Genomic DNA, 20,492 nt, shown 5'->3' on the forward strand with positions numbered 1-20,492 from the left:
TTATGCTGATTCTTGAAAGATCTGTATATTTTTTTATATTTTATTTTATACACGTTTTATACCTATTTTCCAATTTAAAGATTCGAATCGCGACACTCATACACTCTTTTCAGCATGTTTTTTTTTTTTAAATCACATTTGTCCCAATTAAAAAAAATTTATATGGGGATTATCTGGTTAAAATAGTAGAAAGATGCATTTCTGCACTTCTGTGATTTTAGACAGCTGTGTGTGAACGGGACTTTTATTTTGGTGCGGTGGTGTGACGTCATAAGGCTGCGCCGCGCTTATGCATCTGTTGAGATTCGGAGATAAGGTTTGTTTTAAGAATGTAATCTGTTGATTTGTAGTAAGTCGATTTACAATGTGTATTTACATACTATTTACTTATTATTGAATGTAACACTGTAATGCTTTAACTACCTTTAATGAAAGCTATTTTGTGTGAGTAAATCTCATCCCCACCTTGTAACAGAAAAGCTGCGTCTCATTTCTTTCCCTTTATCGTGAATCAGTTAATCATAAACACGAGTTCAGTCACTGGCGAGTAGCGATGGAGAAAATGAGTCAATTGAATAAAATACTTTGCGAAATGATTCAGTGATTCGAATCGCGACTCGTGCTGGTCAAACATTGTATAACCAGAACAACAAACACTAACATGTGTCATGACAATTTTAACAAACCAACTGCTAATGTTTTCACTAATGTGTAATCATTTAAATAATATATAATTCATTAATACTAAATGTAGATCATAAATATTAAGAGTATGTCAAGTTTGTGTTCTTTTATTTGTGAGTATTTGCTAGTTTTGAATGTTTTTTCCACCCTGCTGATTGAAACACTCAGAGATTTAGATTGGATTTATTATTCCCATCTTAAACAGGACAAACACAGAAAAACTCCAGGTGAAGCAACAGATCCATGTGACATTATTATAAAGATGGAGTTCATTAAAGAGGAGAGTGAAGACATAAAGATGGTGGTTATTAAAGAGGAGATTGAAGACGTGAAGATTGAAGAAACATTAAGAGTGAAACATGAAGAGACAGAGGAACAAACAGGTTGGTTTCATTTTCAAAGCTGAACTCAGTCATTTGATCCTTATTAAAATCTCCATCTCAAATAGAGAATATACATACCCTTACGGAAAATAATCATGGTTTTATTATAGTAAAAGTTTAGTAACCATGTTTTTTTTGGCTAATTGATTACCATTTATATAACCACAGTTTTACCACAAATACCATGGCTAAACTATGGTTAGAGTTGCAAAACCATGGTTAATTTGTGGTTACCATGGTTTAACTACAATAACCATGGTTTTTTGGTTTTATTTGTAGTAAAACCATGGTTCATTTTTGTAAAGATAATCAAACTGAGAATAATACAGAAGTAGCCTAAACAAAACAATTATTTTGCGTAACGTTAAGGAGAACCCTTTTCTTCTTTGGAAAATTATGAGCTATGCATTAAATTACTACTATAAATTCACTGAACACCAAAATATCCACTTATTCAATTTTAAACCATTATTCCCTAATTTAGGATTAAGGCCAAATTTGACCCATTGGGCTTTAGGCTTTAGGCTCATTTCAAAGAATCACAATAACAAACACTGTCAATGCAAACTATTTTAAATTTAGGAAAATAATCAGTCAACCACACAGCTACATTTAACAATGTTTTTTTCCCCCAAATTTCCTTTTGTACGGCACCATCATCTCATCGATGGACTGTTTTTGGCGAGGAGCTATAGTCAGACATTGTCTCCGAAAAGAATCCAAAAATGGTCTCAGTTTCCAAAGTCGATCCTTTTTTACTTCTTCACTGGCCATTTCCATTTTCTACAAAAGCCGCGTTTCCACCGAAATTACCCGGTTAACTTTTTTTCCCCCCAGACCTGCTACTGTCTGCGTTTCCACTGCGGTCTGAAGTACCGTACAGATTAGGCAAATTTGTCTGGGGATGTAGCACTGCGCACGACTGTTCCTCCCAGTCAGCGACGGACAGTAATCATTTTTGCGCGACACTGTCTTCCACAATAACAAGTATGGAGGAGATGCAAGCAGAACTGCTTCTGCTGGTTATGTATTGGTTTAATAACTTGGTTATTAACAAAACGGCGGAAAAAAGACAAGCACTGATACTAAAGCGTATTCTGAAAGCTCGTACATCTAGATTTAAAATAAGAGAATGTATGTTATTATCAGATATTACGGACATTGAACGTGAGATTGCTGAGACGAACGCGCGACACTGGACAGAAAGAGCAAGACTGATATTTACTGAACGCAGAACGAACCTTGCAACAGACTTTTACCGGTTGAAATAAAATGCTGCGTTAGCTCAACCAATCAGCATGTTCAGCGGCCAAGTCCCACCCCTGAAAGTTACTGGGCTTTGAAAAAGTACTACCTCGGGAGATGGGCCGTTCAGAGTAGGGGTGCACCGATCCGACTTTTTCAGTCCCGATACCGATACCGATGCCTGGGCTTTGTGTATCTGTCGATACCCGATACCGATCCGATACTATTGTTGAATTAATAATAAACTGTATATCTTCCACCTTATACCTTCCTTGAAGAGACTAAAGGCACCAGACTTTACTAACTAAACATAACTAAGACAAAATAACAGATGAATGTAAAGTGTTGAATTCTTATTTATTTAAAAAACAATTGTGCTTTCAAATCTAAAATAGAATGTAATCAAACTTCTTTAAATAAATAAAATGTAGCAGTGGAAACAAAAAACAGTCAAACATACAATAGTAATCTGACAGTTACCAAACATTTTTTACACTACAGATCATTGTTTTGGTATATAATCATATCAATATTAAAAAGTAGCATTACAAATTAACAAATAGTCTTAATTTTCTGCCATATGCAATTTAATAAAAAATGATCAGCTAGCTAATAACAACTTTGTTCTGGTTTCACCTCACTCCTGTCTAAATGATTGTAGGCTAGGCCTATTTATTTTACTACACATTGTCAACAGAAATAAGCTGAAATACTGTCGATAATTAAAAATAATTCTTACTACCCACTCTTGCTTAATTGGGTAAGCACTTGTGTTCTCATTTCAGATGCGTTCTGAGTAAATTAATAAACTGATTCATGAGTTCAGTGTTGGACAGATCAGTTGTTCTAACCAGTCGTTAAAATGATTCTGTTCAAATGAGTCATCAGGTCACGAATCGGACATTAGCAGACACGTTGTGTGTGAATCCCGTCTGTAAGAACATCGCGAAAGATGTCAACACAAAGAAAACACTTCATAACTGAATAAAATTTGTCTCCCGTTTATTGAAAGTATGCTTTATGTCAGCTGGTAAGAGAAGAGGCAATGTTTTTTGAGCGCAATTCACAACCAGCGATATTTCAAGGACAAATTTGTCCGAATGTGTCACGTGCAACATGGTTTCGGTCTTCCGACCTTTTGATTTGGATTAATATGTGAAATATGAGAGAGCTAACGCTGATTATTTTGAAGACCCAGAGAGTGTGCGCGGGGGAGGAGCTCTCTGATCGGTCTCTCTGTCACTCAGTCACAAGCGCAGCATCTGTTCTACATCGCTCGTAAATCACAATAACTCATCAAATTAGGCTTTGGCGGCCGTCAAAAAATGTTCAATGCAGGAAAAACCCTGACTTTGCAGTAATACCACCTCCCCTCGAAACATTTAAGTTACTTTGCAGACATTGCGAACTAGTTCGCGTGGCAAGCGTGAAATATCTCCTCCACACAGCCGAGTCTCTTCTAGCATGCGACACACGTGAAGCTGACGAATGACGTCGGTTCTGCTGCGACGGAAAAAAACACCTGGATCGGCTTGTGGATCTGTTAATTTTTCCGATCCCCGATCCAGCTATTTTGTCAGTATCGCGGCCGATATCCGATCCTAATATCGGATCGGTGCACCCCTAGTTCAGAGGGGGAAATATTTACCTGGAACTTCATTTAGACCCCGGTTCCTGCGGTCGAAACACAGTACAACCCCAAAGTTCTTAGTTCCTGGGGAAAGTTCCTGCGGTGGAAACGCGGCTAAAGTGGATGACAGAGAGTAGCAGGTTGAATCGGTTGCGACTCATTTCGTCTGCCACAGGCCCATAACGAACTTCACTTTCCCAGTACTGATGTACTTCAGACATTTGAACTAATCCCATCCTGAGATACTTTCCTAGAACTTGTTCTATCTCCTTTACTATAGTGTCTACACATTTCCCATGCTTTTGAACACTGTGTTGATTGGTATGCTCAACAATATTTTCCAACATATCAAGGGAAACAAAGCGTTGAAAGTAAGCTAGTGGCGTGTTTGTTGTGGCATCCTGGTACGACTCAACCTGTTCACCTTGAAAGTTAACGTCAGGCAACTCAAAGCCTTTCTTTAGCCAACTGTACATTTTTGTGGCACGATTTGGCTCCATCTGTGGGCAAACGGCACATCTTCATCACTGGACGAGTCACTGTCTTGGGCAGAAGATTCACCACCAGCTTCAAGTTGCTCCAATACTTGTCTTACAGTGATCTTTCTCTGTTGCTTTCCCTGTCCTGAAAAGGGAGCGGCCATACTGCCTGAAAAGATATACTACTTTATTAGTCTCTGGCCCTGTACTACTGAGGTAACTTAGTAAAATATATTATACAAATGAATTTATTTCAAGGCTTTAGCCAAATACAGGCCTGTCACCATTCTCCATCAAAGTCACTCAAAGAACCAAAGGGTCATTTTTGGCCCATCGTTTTTTGAACTAGCTCAGAGTCGCTAATTTATCCAAAAAGAATATAAAACGTACTTCTAGGCATTCTGCAAGCTAATACTAAATAGATTAACAAAAAATACACCATTTTACCAACCGCTGGTTTGCTGAGAAGACGATTTTGTTTGGGTAGGTTTCCAGCTCAACAAAACAGCATGTGGTCAAGCCATCTTGTTACTACCACTCTGGCACTTGTGAGTTCAATATTCATCCACGAGGTGTCTCTATGCAGGGGCCAGAACTCTGGGCTTTTGAAGTTAAATTTGACCAAAAAAAATCTGATTGTTCATTTTGGGTAGCCGCAATTAACAGCGGCCAAATTTGACCCTGTGGGTTCTCCAGTAAACCCAATATCTACTAATGTGTAGAGATAAATGAAAAAGTCTTTTTTGTTATATTCGTCTTCAAAAGTGCTCTACTGGGACTTCCGGGTGACACCATGCTGACAGCAGCTTGAGGGAATCGCTCCGTCCAAAAGTTTAATAATTTCCTAATAAAACCAGTATAATACTCTGCGACCATCAACAAATTCGACATGTCGACAACTAGAGGTAGAGGACAATCTAAACAGGACTCAGTTAAGGAAAAAGGCGAAAACTTGAAACAGCTAACTCTGATGCAAGCACAGAGTGTGCAATCGGATGTTAACATGCGGGACTCAGAGTCAAAAATTCTGGCAGAGCTCGAGAAGATGAGGAAAGACAACCAAGATGGACACACTCAGACTCAGCTATCTTTAATACGGCTGGAGACTTGGTTTGGGGAACTGAAAGGAGAGCTTATTGAACTACAAAAGAGAACCGCGGAGGACCGTATCAGTGCTAATGAAGACATGGCCAGGCGTCATGAGCGGGCCCTTCGCTACTTACTGCATCGAGAGATGGATTTGAATGCATGATGTGAAGACATGCAAAATCGTCTTTGGCGAAATAATCTGAGAATTTATAAAGTGCCTGAAGGGTGCGAGGGAAGAGATGTTAAGCGGTTTGTACATGATTTGCTTAATTCTGTTCTTCAGCTTCCCCCTGATCTTAACATCGTAATTGAAAGGGCACACAGGGCGCTTACTGCTAAGCCCAAAAACTCTGAAGCTGCTCCTCGCTCGCTGGTGGTTTCTGAGACAGGCCTGGGAGCAGAAAAAAGTCATGTATGAAGGAAAACATATCTACTTTGATCATTACTTCTCTCCCGAGCTGCATAAGAAAAGGGCGCTGGTGCGTGATACAGTTAAGCAGCTAAAGATGAAGAACACAAGGGCAAAGTGTGTTTTTCCGGCACAGCTGAGAGTTTTTATGGAGGATGGCGTGAAGACCTACCCGACATTGGCAGACGCTGTGCCTGCTCTTGAGAAGTTGGGGGTGCACGCCCGAGTGGATGAGAGGGAGCGACTGGAGATGGAGCTGTGCCAAGAAGGGTGGAATACAGCGGGAAGGAGACCTATCGGAGGACCAGCGACTCTTACCAACGCTGAAATCAAAGCCTTCTTCAACAAGGATAACTAATTTATATCTCTGCCGAGTATATCTATCTAATTAATCTAGTAAAGTAAGGAGGAAAAAAAGTGCAGATTTTCAATATGGACGAAACGCGAGAACCACTAAGTGGAGAACCACCTATCCACAGCCAAGTCGCTAACGAAGCGCTCTGGGAGCAACAGCGATACCACACATGGCGTGTTTTTTTTGTTGTTGTTTTTTGCGGAGGACCAGTCACCAACCTCCGTCCAAGATACATCAGGGACTGGGTCATTCAGGTTTGACTTAAAAGATTAACGTTTTGATCCAGTCGGGCATGTGGAAGCCTACATTGTTCAACTTGTTATTTATGTGTTCATTTGTAAATGTTTTTTTTGTCCTGAGACTTTTGATGGGCCACGTTGTAATTTTTAGTAATGACTCCTCTTATAGTGATGTTTGTGAGATTCAAGAAAAGGTAGTAATAATAATAATTAATAATAATTTGTTACATTTATATAGCGCTTTTCTAGGCACTCAAAGCGCTTTACATAGAAGGGGGTTCTACATCACAATGTGCAGCACCACCTGGATGATGCGACGGCAGCCATATTGCGCCAGTACGCCCACCACACACCAGCTAATTGGTGGAGAGGAGACAGAGTGATGATACCAATCGTATATATATATATATATGGGGAGGATTGGGAGGCCATGATGGACAGGGGCCAATGGGCAAATTTCGCCAAGATGCCGGGGTTACACCCCTACTCTTTATCGATGGACATCCTGGGATTTTTAATGACCACAGAGAGTCAGGACCTCGGTTTAACGTCTCATCCGAAGGACAGTGCTTGTTACAGTATAGTGTCCCGATCACTATACTGGGGTGTTAGGACCCACACAGACCACAGGGTGAGCACCCCCTGCTGGCCTCACTAACACCTCTACCAGCAGCTACCTAGTTTTCCCAGTTGGTCTCCCATCCAGGTACTAACCAGGCTCAGCCCTGCTTAGCTTCAGTGGGAAACCAGTCTTGGGCTACAGGGTGATATGACTGCTGGCGATTCAACTAGTTGTTGAATATACAACAGAATAACAGATGGATAGTTTAATATGTGTTACGTATAATGTTAAAGGCTTGGGTAGTCCAATTAAAAGGAAAAAAGTGCTGAATCAACTGAAACAGTTTAACTGTGCCATAGCAATGCTACAGGAAACGCATCTCTCTGATAAGGAGCACATGAAGCTGAGAAGAGAGTGGGTAGATCAGCAATATAGTTCCTCGGATCAAAGTGGGAGGAAAAGGGGAGTTGCTATCCTTTTTAGCAAGTCAGTGTATTTTTTGTCATGAGAAAACCTTTACTGATAAGGAGGGGAGATTTTTGATGGTTATTGGGTGTATAGGGGGTACTAAAATTTTAGTGAATTTATACGCCCCAAATGAGGATTGTCCAATTTTCTTTAAAAATATTGCATCCTCGATAGCAGACAATGCTGAAGGGACTGTTCTTATAGGGGGAGATTTCAACTGTGTTTTGAGAGCATCTGTAGATAGACTCCCTGCCGACTTTGGTCCAAGGACTAGGAAATCTTTAACTCTCTGTGCACTGATGGATGAGTTGGGTTTGACAGATGTTTGGCGCCGCCTGCATCCCAAGGAAAAAGATTTCACTTTTTTTTTCAAATGTACACGATAGTCACTCTAGATTAGATATGTTTTTGATGACAGGTGTAGATTCCTATAGAGTGACCCAATGTAATATTGAAGCAATCACCAGATCATGCGCCAGTCTTTTTGATGTTAAAGTTGAGTCCAAATAATAATTTTAAATACTGGAGAGAAAATGTATCTATTCTAAATAACCAAGCGATTCAACAACAAATTAGGAAAGGGATATTAGAGTATATTCAATTTAATGACAATGAGACCGTAACCATCAGTGTTATGGGAGGGAGCCAAATGTGTCCTGAGAGGAAACATTATGGCAATATCATCAAGATTAAAGCGAGAGAGGCTTGCAGAACAATTAGGATTGGAAAATAAAATTAAACAGTTAGAGAAAGATTACCATACAGTACAAGATAATGACACTTTTAATAGGTTGAAAGAAAGTAGGCAGAAATTAAATGATTTATTAACCTATAAAGCAGAGGGGCAGCTTCGATTTACAAAATTAAAAGTATTATGAATTTGGTAACAGGGCAAGAAGATTGTTAGCATTTCAGTTGCGAAAAGCACAATCAGGCAGAGTTGTCCATAGAATTAGGTGCCCAAATTCTGGGGAAATGCTATCGCAACCCAAGGATGTGGCAAAGGCATTAGCCACCTATTACCATGATTTGTACAAGGAAGAGAGCTGTCATAATAAGGAAGAAAAAAAACAGATAATTTTTTTTAACTCAATATGTCTTATTAAATTGACTGAGGAGGAAGCTGATATATTGACACGCCCAATTACAAGAGAGGAAATAAAAAAACAGTATTTTAAAACTTAAAAATAATAAATCTCCAGGAGTGGATGGCCTCCCAGGATAATACTATAAAATGTTTGAAGGAGAGCTTACGCCTCTTCTGGATAAAGTTTATAATTATGCACTCTCAGAGGGGAATCCTCCTCAGTCATGGTCTGAAGCGATTATTAGCGTCATTTATAAAGATGGTAAAGATCCTACTTTGTGCTCGTCTTAACGCCCCATCAGTCTCCTCTGCGTGGATTTAAAGATACTGACTGCCATCATTGCAAACAGAATGCAAAAATATATGAGAAAACTTGTGAAACCCGATCAGACTGGCTTTATCGCCAGTAGACAGGGGACCGACAATGTTCGAAGAGCTTTGAACCTCCAAATAGTGGCACAGAAAAGGAAAACCCCATCAATGTTTCTCAGCTTGGATGCTGGATTGGGGCTTCCTACAACCGGCATTGATGCACATGGGCTTTGATGAGACGTTTATAAAGTGGGTCCAAACTTTCTAGAAGAATCCAAAGTCACGAGTAAGGGTCAATGGGCACTGTTCAAAATTTTTCCCACTGGGACGCGGTACTAGGCATGGTGAGGTTCTTTCACCCTCTCTATTTGCTTTGAGTATAGAACCGTTAGCTGAACTGATTAGATCCAATCCTCTTACAATCCTCAACAAGAGATGTTGAAGTCCAACATCTCTTGTAGAAAAACGAGAATCTGTGACATCTCGCATGACACTGGGTTATAGTTCCTGGCTGAACACCAGTCAGAACACTGACCATTTAAGGGCATGGAGACGTCTATTAGACGGAGCTCTAGCTTTCATTTTTCCCACTGGGACGCGGTACTAGGCAGGGTGAGGTTCTTTCACCCTCTCTATTTGCTTTGAGTATAGAACCGTTAGCTGAACTGATTAGATCCAATCCTCTTATACGGGGAATAAGAGATTAATCCAATATTCAACATAAATTATCACTTTTCGCTGATGATATTTTATTATTTCTGGAAAACCCTATTACTTCTGTCCGTACGGACTAGGACATGTTGGCCTGAGAAAAGTCTCTAGGGCTAGCACTACTGCCAGCATTTCTAGGCAGTTGATGTGCAACCGTGACTCTGTGCTTGACCATGAGCCGAAGGCTGGTTAGCCCTCGCACAGAGCGCCCGAACCCGTGTTGGAGGCATCTGTGCTGACTACCATTCGTCTGGAAACTGTCCCCAAGTTCAACACGTATCAACCATGGGCCCAGGGCTTTGATACAGCCGCGGCCCACTTTGATCCACAGCTGGCCTGAATGCCATGCTTGGGGAGGGACCCGTTATTTCAGCCAGTACCACAGGGGGCGCATGTGCATCATACCCAGCGGATGTACTGGAGAAGCTGATGCCATAAGGCCTAGCATTCTCTGAAAAATTCTCAGGGGTTTGTTGATTCCCGTCTTGAACGAGTATGCGAGCTGCTGTGTAATCAGAGCGCGCTCGTTCGATAGCCACGCCGTCATTTGGGCCGAGTCTAAAATTGTCCCCAGGAAGGAGATTCTCTGCTTGGGGAGCAACGAGCTCTTGGCTGTGTTTATTCTGAGACCCAGGCATTCTAGATGGCTGAGTAGCACAGATTTGTGAGATTCCAGTTCTTCCTCTGACTGGGCCAGGATGAGCCAGTCGTAGGTAGTTCAGAATGCGCATTCCCATTTGTCTCAGAGGGGAGAGAGCTGCATCCATACACTTCGTGAAAGTGCGGGGGCCAAATATACGCCGAATGGCAGGACTGTGTACTGATAGGCCTTCCCGTCGAATGCGAATCTCAAAAACGGTCTGTGACGAGGGGTAATTTGGATATGGAAGTAAGCATCTTTCAGATCCACTGAGAAAAACCAATTCATCGGGCGAATTTGCGCAATGATCTGTTTTAATGTCAGCATTCTGAAAGGCCTTTTGACAAGGGCCTTGTTCAGGTGTCTGAGATCTAAGATGGGCCTGAGGCCGCAATCTTTTTTTGGGAACGAGGAAGTAGTGGCTGTGAAACCCTGACTCGCTCTGAGCTGGAGGCACTGCCTCTATCGCTTTTGTCATCAACAGGCTCTCTACTTCGGTTTTGAGGATGAGCCCAGAATTGGAGCGAGTAGCCTCGTTTAATTGTTTTTACAACCCACTGTGACACACCGGGGATGGCTTCCCAAGCCTCTGCCCGGTCGCACAGGGGTTTTATAGTGTCGGAAGGCAGCACACTGTGCAGGGCGCTGACTTCTATGTGGTACGGAAGAGAAAGAAAACTCATTTGTTGAACGTTCATGTTTTTTATTGAACTCGCCTTTATGGCAGCAGAATGCAGGGGGGGCGCGCATTAAAGGGGGCTCGTTGTTTACATTCATTACATATGAAACATTCAGAACAACATTTTTCTCCCTGGCCGGAACCAGAACGGGCAGTGGGGAGAGAACAAAAGTCTTTTGGGGGCGGACCAACATAATAATAATAATAATAATACTATAATTTATTGTCATTGTTAGTACAATGAGTTTACATAAGTGCATCAATCGATAGTGCATTTTCATAAAGTGCCAGAGATCAACAGTAACACATGTCATAACATAACAGGGCAATTGACATACAGGAGACCGAGAGTGGGGAATATGAAGAAAAAGTGTGTGTGGATATGTATACTGCAGCGATGCAAAGTCCAGTTCTCAGGTATTGCAATTGGTGGATAGTGTGCATACTAAATGGATTAAATTAGAGGGGAACAGTGTTCATTCAGCAGTCTGACTACCTGGGGATAAAGGCTATTAGCCATTCTGGTGGTGCGGGCTTGAAGAGACCTGTACCTCCTCCCTGATGGTAGCAGACGGAACAAGCTGTTTGCTGGATGGAACCTGTCTCTCATGATGTTGTGTGTCCTACGTAGACAGCGGGAGGTGTACACTGTTGAAATCTCCGGGAGGACAATCACAATGATTTTGCCAGCAGTTTTTACCACCCTCTGAATCCTTTGCTGTTCAGCTGTAGTGCAGCTGGAGAACCAAACTAACAGCCCATAAGTCAGTACACTTTGGATTGCACAGTTGTAAAAGTTTATCATGAGCGATAATCTGTGAGAACAGTGCTTCTGTGCAAGGGTGCATACTGTATGGTGGGCACACTGCCTGCACGTATTTTAGTAAGGTCGTTGTTAAAGCAGCGTTGGTGTGCCGGCGAGCTTGTTTGACAATAGGCTAGTTGATTGCAATATTTACATCTCCAGTCGACTGAACCGAGGGGATTGAGAGAATGTAAAGGAAGTCTTTGGTGGTAATCCGTCAGCGGCGGGACTTTTGAGTGGTTCTGTAGCTCTGAATTCACAGTGCTTATATGCAGGGGTACACCCTATGTAGGGGACACACTGGCTGCAGTCATAACAGAGGAAAGAACTCTTACTTGTTTATTAGGATCGCCGTTAATACAGCTTTTTGTGTACAGGCGTGCATACTTCATAACAGGCTTGTTTACTGTAATGGTGAACCTCTCCAGTCGCCTGAATAGGGGACTGAGAGAAGTGGTAGAGAGTGAAAAAGGCGCAGGGCTTGGCCGTCGTTTACGACGCCGATATGTGTTAAACAGAGAGCATGGCTATGACGCAAGTCGCGCTCTCGACTGTGTTTTGGTGTGCAGGCGTGTGTGCTTCATAACCGTCTCGTTTACTACACTGAACCTTTTACAGTCGCCTGAAAAGAGGGAACTGGGATAAGTGATCGAGAGTGAAAAAAGGTGGATGGCTTGGCCGCCGCCATTTACGGCACCATTATGCGCTAGACAGCGAGTGCAGCAATGACGTAAAAAATTATATAACACTTAATTTTAGCATTTACTCTCCCTTTTGAGTGGCATGGCAAAGCATGCTAAGAAATAGAAATCCCAGCCCAGTTTGAGTTTAATTTAAGTTTGTCTAAATAAAAAAAATAAAAACGTTAATAAAACTCAAAACAATTGTGAACTCAAAAGAAAAAGAAAGTGTTAAATACTCATAAAAGTTGATTTAAACTAATTTGTTTACATTTTTAGTGTTACGGTTTACAGTGCAGAGAAACAGGAGGAAAAGGTAAACTTGAACATGGTTTCCAAATTACTCAAATTAGTAAAGATTTATCAAATTTAACTGTTAGCACAAAGGTATACCAGAGCACTTTCTTGGTGGAAAGATTTGAATACTTTCAACTGAATTAACAGTCAATATCCACTGATTTACACCAAAAGAAAACCAGTTATCAAATTGTCTGGGGCAGAAGAGAGGAAACCTCCAAGTCTCTCTGCTTGCTGTGTGGCTTTTGGCTGCTTTTATTGCTGGCTCTCTTCTTGCAGGAACCAATGAATGGAATCCAGATGACAATCAGCAAATGGGGTGCAAGTGTTTACAATCAGCACCTGGAAAACGGAGGGAAATAGCAAAAACAGTAATACACAGCAATAACCTTAAACACATCCCCAAACATAATGCACAAAAGAAAAACAATACGCCCTGGGTTTGTTGGTTTGTTTTTGTCAACTTTAAATTAATCCTGTAACCCATAATTTGGTGCGGGCCCCTGGTCTCACCTGTGTTCGCGTCCTATCAACACCCGGGTGATGTGCTTACCTAGCCACACAAGTTCCTCATCATTTCTTCCTCATCATGAAGAAATTGATTGCAACTTCAACACCATTCGACTCATGGAATCATCAGATGTGTAGTACTTTTAAGCGTTTGACTACTTTTGCCACAATACCATGGTTACAGTTAGTGTTAATACATTCAATCCATGGTGAATGTTGCTGAAATTTAAGCCTTTCAGCAACATTCACCATGGATTGAATGTAGTAACACTAACTTATAACTTTTATAACTTATTTGTTTATCGCACAATGTTTCTCCTTGTTTCCACATCAGCGCTGTTTGATCGAGATCGGCCTGTGACTTATGGTAGTGGCTCATGGCATTGCGCTGTCTATTATTGATCCGAACTGATAAAGGGTCCATGAACCAAAAATGTGTGGCGCAGTTTTGTTCCACTTTCATTTAGTTTTCCATTTGATGTCGGGCAACTTTGTGGTTGCACTAGCGCAACCGCTAACAAAATTTTGGTTGCATTGGCAGGAAAAATGGTCTGGAGCCCTGAACTATTATATATTTGATTCAACTGTTGTTTGTTTGTTTGTTTGTTTTTTATCATTCAGTCCTTATTACAGTGATGCAATCATCAGAGGTGAACCAGTCAAGAGTAGTTTCTAACAATTGCATCTTATTTTAACTATTTGTTGCATGTATATTTGTTTTTATTTATTTGTTGTGGGTCAGATGATGCGTTGTGGGACTACTGATGCGTTGCATCGCACCACAACAGCTAAAGGCTGTCTACACTGGACGCGACAAAGCATTTGGCCTTCTTGTCAGTACGTCTTAAATAGAACGAAGCATCAGTTTACTGTTGGGGATTTGTCATGTTGTGCCGTATCCAGAGTAGAAAACATCACTGATTATAATGGGATCTATTATCTTTTGCCGACCTACACCGTTTATGTCCAGTGTAGACACAGTGTTGGAAAAATTACATTAATGATTTTGAAGACTTGATAAACTGAATCAGGTGTGTTTAATTAGGGTTGAAGCTAAACTCTGCAGGGTTGGCCCTCCAGGAACTGGGTTTGACACCCCTGCTTTAGGCGCTCTGTATTGACTCTTCTACTTGTTTTTTTAGGGTTTTTTTTACATGGCTAATCTACACAGTGAAATGTGATTCGATTTAGAGCACTAGTAATTCGGATTTGGAAATCTGAAAAATCAGATCTCGATCAAGGTGATCCCAATTTTGCTTTAAACAACCAGCACAAAAGTAAAATGGATTACCTGATCCTGGAAAACAAAATGTGGGATTTCCATATCCAGATAATTCTTATCCAGATTGAACTTTTTGAGCAACCCCCTCCCCGACGCCCCATGTATAGGTTCTAGTTGTATGTTGGTTTTGATACTTTACATGTCTTGATGTTTTGTTGTCTGTTGCTTTGTGCCATTAAACTGCTGTTCATTTGCATTTGTCTCTTTTCGCCTTAGACCTGACGGTGCTGAAAGAGGAGAGTAAAATACTGAATGAAATGGAAAAGAAAATTCAATATAATAATCCTCAGGATTTCATAACTGGAGGAAAAACTTTTAGTTGCTCACAGACTGGAAAGACTTCCTCACAAAAAAGGGCTAAAAAGAAGGGGACTAGGAGTGATTTCACCTGCCAACAGTGTGGAAAGAGTTTCTCTTATAAAGTATACCTTAAAAGACACATGAGAATTCACACTGGAGAGAAGCCTTTCACCTGCCAACAATGTGGAAAGAGTTTCACTCTGAAAGAAAGCCTTAAAAGACACACGAGAATTCACACTGGAGAGAAGCCTTACGCCTGCCAACAGTGTGGAAAAAGATACAACCTAAAAGGAAGCTTTAAAAAGCACATGAGAACTCACAATGGAGAGAACTACACCTGCCCTCAGTGTGAAATAAGTTTCACTCTGAAAGAAAGTCTTGCCAGACACATGAGAGTTCACACTGGAGAGAAACCTTACACCTGCTCTCACTGCGGAAAGTCTTTTGCTGAAAAAGAAAAACTTAACAGACACATGAGAGTTCACACTGGAGAGAAGCCTTTCACCTGCTCCCACTGTGGAAAGACTTTTGCTGAAAAAGAAAATCTTAACAGACACATGAGAATTCATACTGGAGAGAAGCCTTACACCTGCCAACAGTGTGGAATAAGTTTCACTCTGAAAGGAAGCCTTAACCGACACACAAAAATTCACACCGGAGAGAAGCCTTACACCTGCCCTCAGTGTGGAAAGTGTTTCACTCAAATTGGAAACCTTAAAGTCCACATGGGACTTCACTCTGGAGAGAAACCCTACATGTGCCCTCAGTGTGGAAAGGGTTTCAATGAAAAACGGCACTTTGTAGACCACATAAGGGTTCACACCGGAGAAAAACCTTACATCTGCCAACAGTGTGGAAAAAGTTTCCACCGAAAAGGAACCCTTAACCGGCACATGAGAGTTCACACTGTAGAGAAGCTGTTTACATGTGGACACTGTGGGGAAAGTTTTGGGTATAAAATAGCCCTTAAGTACCACATGAGTATTCACGCATGAGAACTGTTTTGTATATCATCAGTGTGGAATTAATTTCATAGACTGGAAACGCCTTGGAACTCATTTATGAAATGAATGTACAACAAAAAAAACTGCGTACGGCCCTTTCCACGCAAAACGTGGCATGTACCAATTAGGGGTGTGCACGAATATTCGATTATTCGAATATTCAATCTGTAATTAATATTCGAAAAATAAAAATACTATTCGAATTTTACTAAATTGCTTTGCTGGCTGTATATGCACTAAGTCCATGATGAATCCCACTAAAACTTGCAGTTGTAACTAAATCCACTGGGTGGCGCTGTGGAGTGTTAATAAGTTAAGTGTATTTGATCACATAATGTCGTCTGCCTCACGATGTTTGGAATTACTTGGATGAACATTGAAAATGATCTTACAAAATGGAGTTACTTTTGATAAGATGAATTAATGAAACTGAGTCTGAGAAATCACATCAAATCCAAACACCAGTCGAATGAGGACTGCTCTCCATCCCTGCATTCATGAGTGCAGGTAAGCACAGATGTTCACAGAGTGAAAGCGAGATAACTTATATGATAGCAAAATGATCTCGAGACCAATGCTTCCTTTACGTTTTGTCGAGGGTTTAAGAAAAGAAAACTTAAAGAAAGAAAAAGAAACTTCACTTAACACCGTTATCTGTGTCTCTGCAACGTCTGTCAGCGGGGCTTGTTTTCTCACCCGAGAATATCGTCATCCACACGATATTATTGTTTTTCCTCAACATTATAATGTGAAACAATATAAACATGATAACCATATTCTGACTCGAGTGTATATGTACGTTCTGCACGATAACTGGCCCGCTCTGCTTTATTAGTGTTTTTTTTTTCTGCTTGTGCTGCTTGAGCTTATAATGCTTTTGTTCTTTACGCCTATATTTTTTGTTTACACATATTGTTCAATGTTTTGAACTGAATGAAAACCTTAAGATATAACGTAAGCTTGTTGTGTATATTACCTAATCATAAGTTTGTTCAGAAATGGTGACGACAACTTGATGAATAAAAAAAATCTCTCTCATTTTCTCAAAATAATGTCATTCAATAAACGAATATTCGTTTTTTATGAGCCCAAATATTCGAATCCAATAGCAAACTGCCAAATTGGATTACTGCCAAAAGAGAGACAAGTCCAATAACGTTTAAATTAATTTTGGCTTGACGTGTCATTGTTTATAATGAATGACTAACTTATTTATTTAGTATTTTATTTTATATTTTAATTTTTTTTTTATTGTAGCCTACTGTTCTGAAAACTGTTTAATTTAAAGGATTTGTTGTGGAGTGAGGGGAAATTAAATAGCGCTGTAGTGTTTAATGTTTGTAAATGTTTAGTTTTATTTACCAGTATTTAATATACATATAAAGTAATGTAATTGTTTGCAATTACAAGGTTAACGGGTGTTTTTGGAGTAAGATCAATTTCTCTTTTCATGAGATTACTTCATTTTCTTGGCCGGGTGACGTTACTCCGTGTCGTAAACTCTAGGGGTGAGGCTTCTAAAACGTGAATTTTTAGGGGTGTGATATTTAAATGACGATTGTTTTCAGCTGCCACATTTATCAATGTATTATTATTCATAGGATGGAATTGGCAGCATGTGAATGTTTCATGAATCACACATGTTCCCTGTTTTAAGATGATTTCTGCGCTCGGATCTGCAAATGGGATTTGGGATTCGGCCTAAAGCTGGGCATACACTGTGCGATTTCTGTGCAATTTCAGCAAGGTTACCTACTCACACTGTACGAGTAGATCGCATGCAATGTAAAGCCAAAGCTCACGGTTTATGTGCTCACACTGTGCGGCCCGATCATCGAGCGCGACTTGTCTGCTCACACTGTACGAGTGTAATATGCGTATAATATGCGTATAAACCTAGAATAGAGAGATAGCCTATCAAATGCATCAGCTATCGATATCAAGAGCATTTAGCATTTACAAAATGTAGCCTATATAAATGAACATTATTATTAGGGTAGGCCTACTTTTATTATTAAATTGATATTACATTTATTGCCCCCGCACTAATTTTATAACGCATCAATGCATAACCGATACTCTGCACAATAAAAGAATAGATAGATTAGCTTAATTACTCCTCATTATTTAAATACATTTTGCACAATTAAACAAGGAATTATAGGCCTAGAATTAAAATGATTATCAGTCTATAATATGTCATAACACTGCAATAATATTATCAGAAAGTAAGAGCAGCTTTATTTAAAAAACAACTTGTTTAACACGAAATGGGCCTATACTTCTCTTCTAATTTGTTTCACAATATGGGCCACAAGAGAAATATTAAGAATATAAATTAAGACAGTTATAGGCCTATAAGCATATTTTAAAGAAGATGAATCTTGTCTCTGTGAGAATATGCGCCGAAAGCTCGTCAGATTTTACTTTCACTTTCACCGACTTTCGCACACATTGCGTTTTTGCGTGATATCCACTGTCTCGCCTTCATGATTTAAAACGATAAGAAAAAAAATCTATATTGCGCCGTGACATTTTGTCATTCTTTTCTTTTGTCAAATGATGGACAACGGTTCACATTTTTCCCATGATAATACAATTAAGTAAATATTAAATAATAGTAAATAAAATAATTTGTGAAAGTAAAACAAGTAAATTAATATTCAAAGTTAAATTAATAAAAGAGGCACTGATAGGCTAAACACGGTGGTTTAAACATCTTAGATTATCCATTTTACAACACAAACTGGAGGCAAGCAACAGTTTGCTAAATTTCCCCTATTTGATAACTGCCTACAAGACTTAAAGATCTCCCTCTTTTCGTTTTCTTTCTCGTTGCATTAAAGATGAAATGGTTCAACTTCTGCTTTCGCGCAGGCGCAGTGATGAGAAATAGAGCAATCAGTTCGTAGCTCTGCTTCAGCTGTGCAATACCCTCACGAGGAGCGACCAGAATTTCTGACATGCCAGAAAATCATCCGATTGCGGATTGGAAGCGGTTTATCGCGTCTCGTTTCCCCCTGTACATTGCACGAACACCTCAAGACAAACGACGCACGATAAAGCTGAAAATCGGCCCGACCCAAAAAAGAGTCGCACGAGTCAGAATTCGGCTCGAAATCGGACGAAAATCGCACAGTGTATGCCCAGCTTTAGCCAGGGCTTTCAGTGAGTGTGGCCTTATGGTTAGAGTCGGACTTGTAACCTTAAAAGTCCAATACGTCCCAACATCGGGCCAGAAGCTCTGCAGCGTTTTACTAAAACCCATTCTTAACACATCACTTTTAAAACAATGTCACACAGCCCCATCATTTCACCAACAAAGGGAAGTTTTACCAGACTGGTGTAGGGGAATTTACAGTTAAAGGCTGTGGTAGATTATTTCTTCGACTCGGCCGATGTCTCAACATTTTTGAACACTAATCACTTGGGAATAAGATCTCTAGTGTTCCACTAACCTGATGTGCAGCACTAACCAGACAGACTCCAGACAATGCCTTCGAATATGCTTTAATCACGGCCGGAGGACCTCAGACCAATTTCATAAAGAATCCCACCAGCAAAAATAGTACAACAGTTTTTATAGAATAGGAGCATAGCAAATGTGACATGATTCATTACATAATTTTCTACATTATTATTGGTTCTTCATGTGTATAATTCAGCAACCAGTATGGTATGATCAGTGATTGAGGAACTCAACATTTTTGGGGCAGACTGCTGTAACTTTTCACAGATCATCCCCCGTTTTCTGATGCTGCTGGCCTCACAAGCATCCGCTCAACTCTCATACACATCTCACTTATCACACCTCCCTTCAGGGTAGATGCCCACTTTGCGGCGGTAACTCCCTGTCTTAGGGCGTTTTCACACCTGAAAGTCCGAACCAAGGTCCGAACCGAAGTTCATGTTTTGATATTTTTTATATATTCGGTTAGGTTTGGTTTGGTTTCACATTGCAATTATGTGAGCGGACTAAAGAACTTTACATGACACACTTGCGTCCACTCGTCATCATCTATGTGGGCGGCATCTGGACATTGATGGGTTTGTAAACGGACGTGCGTCTGACATCAGCGTCTTTGTTGAATGAACGGACGCATATCATCGTTGCCACTATTGAACAGTGCGCATTGCTTGACTATTTTTTTATTCGTTACGTTTAAAAGTGGACATTTCAAGCTTTATATACACATATTTCTCATGTTTGTGAGGCAAGTAGCCTGCTGAGTTTCCGTTTATTTGAGACACGCTCCAGTTCATGTGTAAAGCATGTGATCGCTCCCGTGATTATTGTCTGCTATAGACTATTTGCTTCTTATTTATTAAATCCAGGCAATTATCTGATTAAACGTTGATTAAAATTAAGATACAATTTATACAAAACGAAATTCCCATTAAAGAAATGTTTTCTAAGCAAAATCATACAAAATTTCGTTCAAAATTATTTCTGACTTTCTGTCTACTGACATATTGCGCATATTTTCACTTTTCATAATCAATGTAGCCTAGATTGAATTTAAAAATAACGTTATAATATTTAAACATAAACAGGAACTTCCTGTAAAGGGTCTGAAAGTCCGAACCATACAGAAAATGCTTTCACACTAGAAACGAACCGAACCTTTGTTCAGTTTGATCC

The 20,492-nt window shown here is 40.2% G+C and overlaps 1 protein-coding gene across 1 annotated transcript; it reads left to right on the forward strand.

The window, feature by feature from the left end:
* The first annotated feature begins 251 nt into the window (after positions 1-251).
* LOC307135927 (uncharacterized protein) lies at positions 252-16,895 on the forward strand. The gene is made up of 3 exons (XM_079832647.1): positions 252-316; positions 890-1,067; positions 14,763-16,895. The coding sequence occupies exons 1-3, from the start codon at positions 290-292 to the stop codon at positions 15,839-15,841; spliced, it is 1,284 nt and encodes a 427-aa protein (XP_079688773.1). The 5' UTR covers positions 252-289; the 3' UTR covers positions 15,842-16,895.
* The last annotated feature ends 3,597 nt before the right edge of the window (positions 16,896-20,492 follow it).

This window comes from Gobio gobio, assembly GCF_949357685.1.
Source record: "Gobio gobio genome assembly, chromosome: 13".
NCBI lineage: Eukaryota > Metazoa > Chordata > Actinopteri > Cypriniformes > Gobionidae > Gobio > Gobio gobio.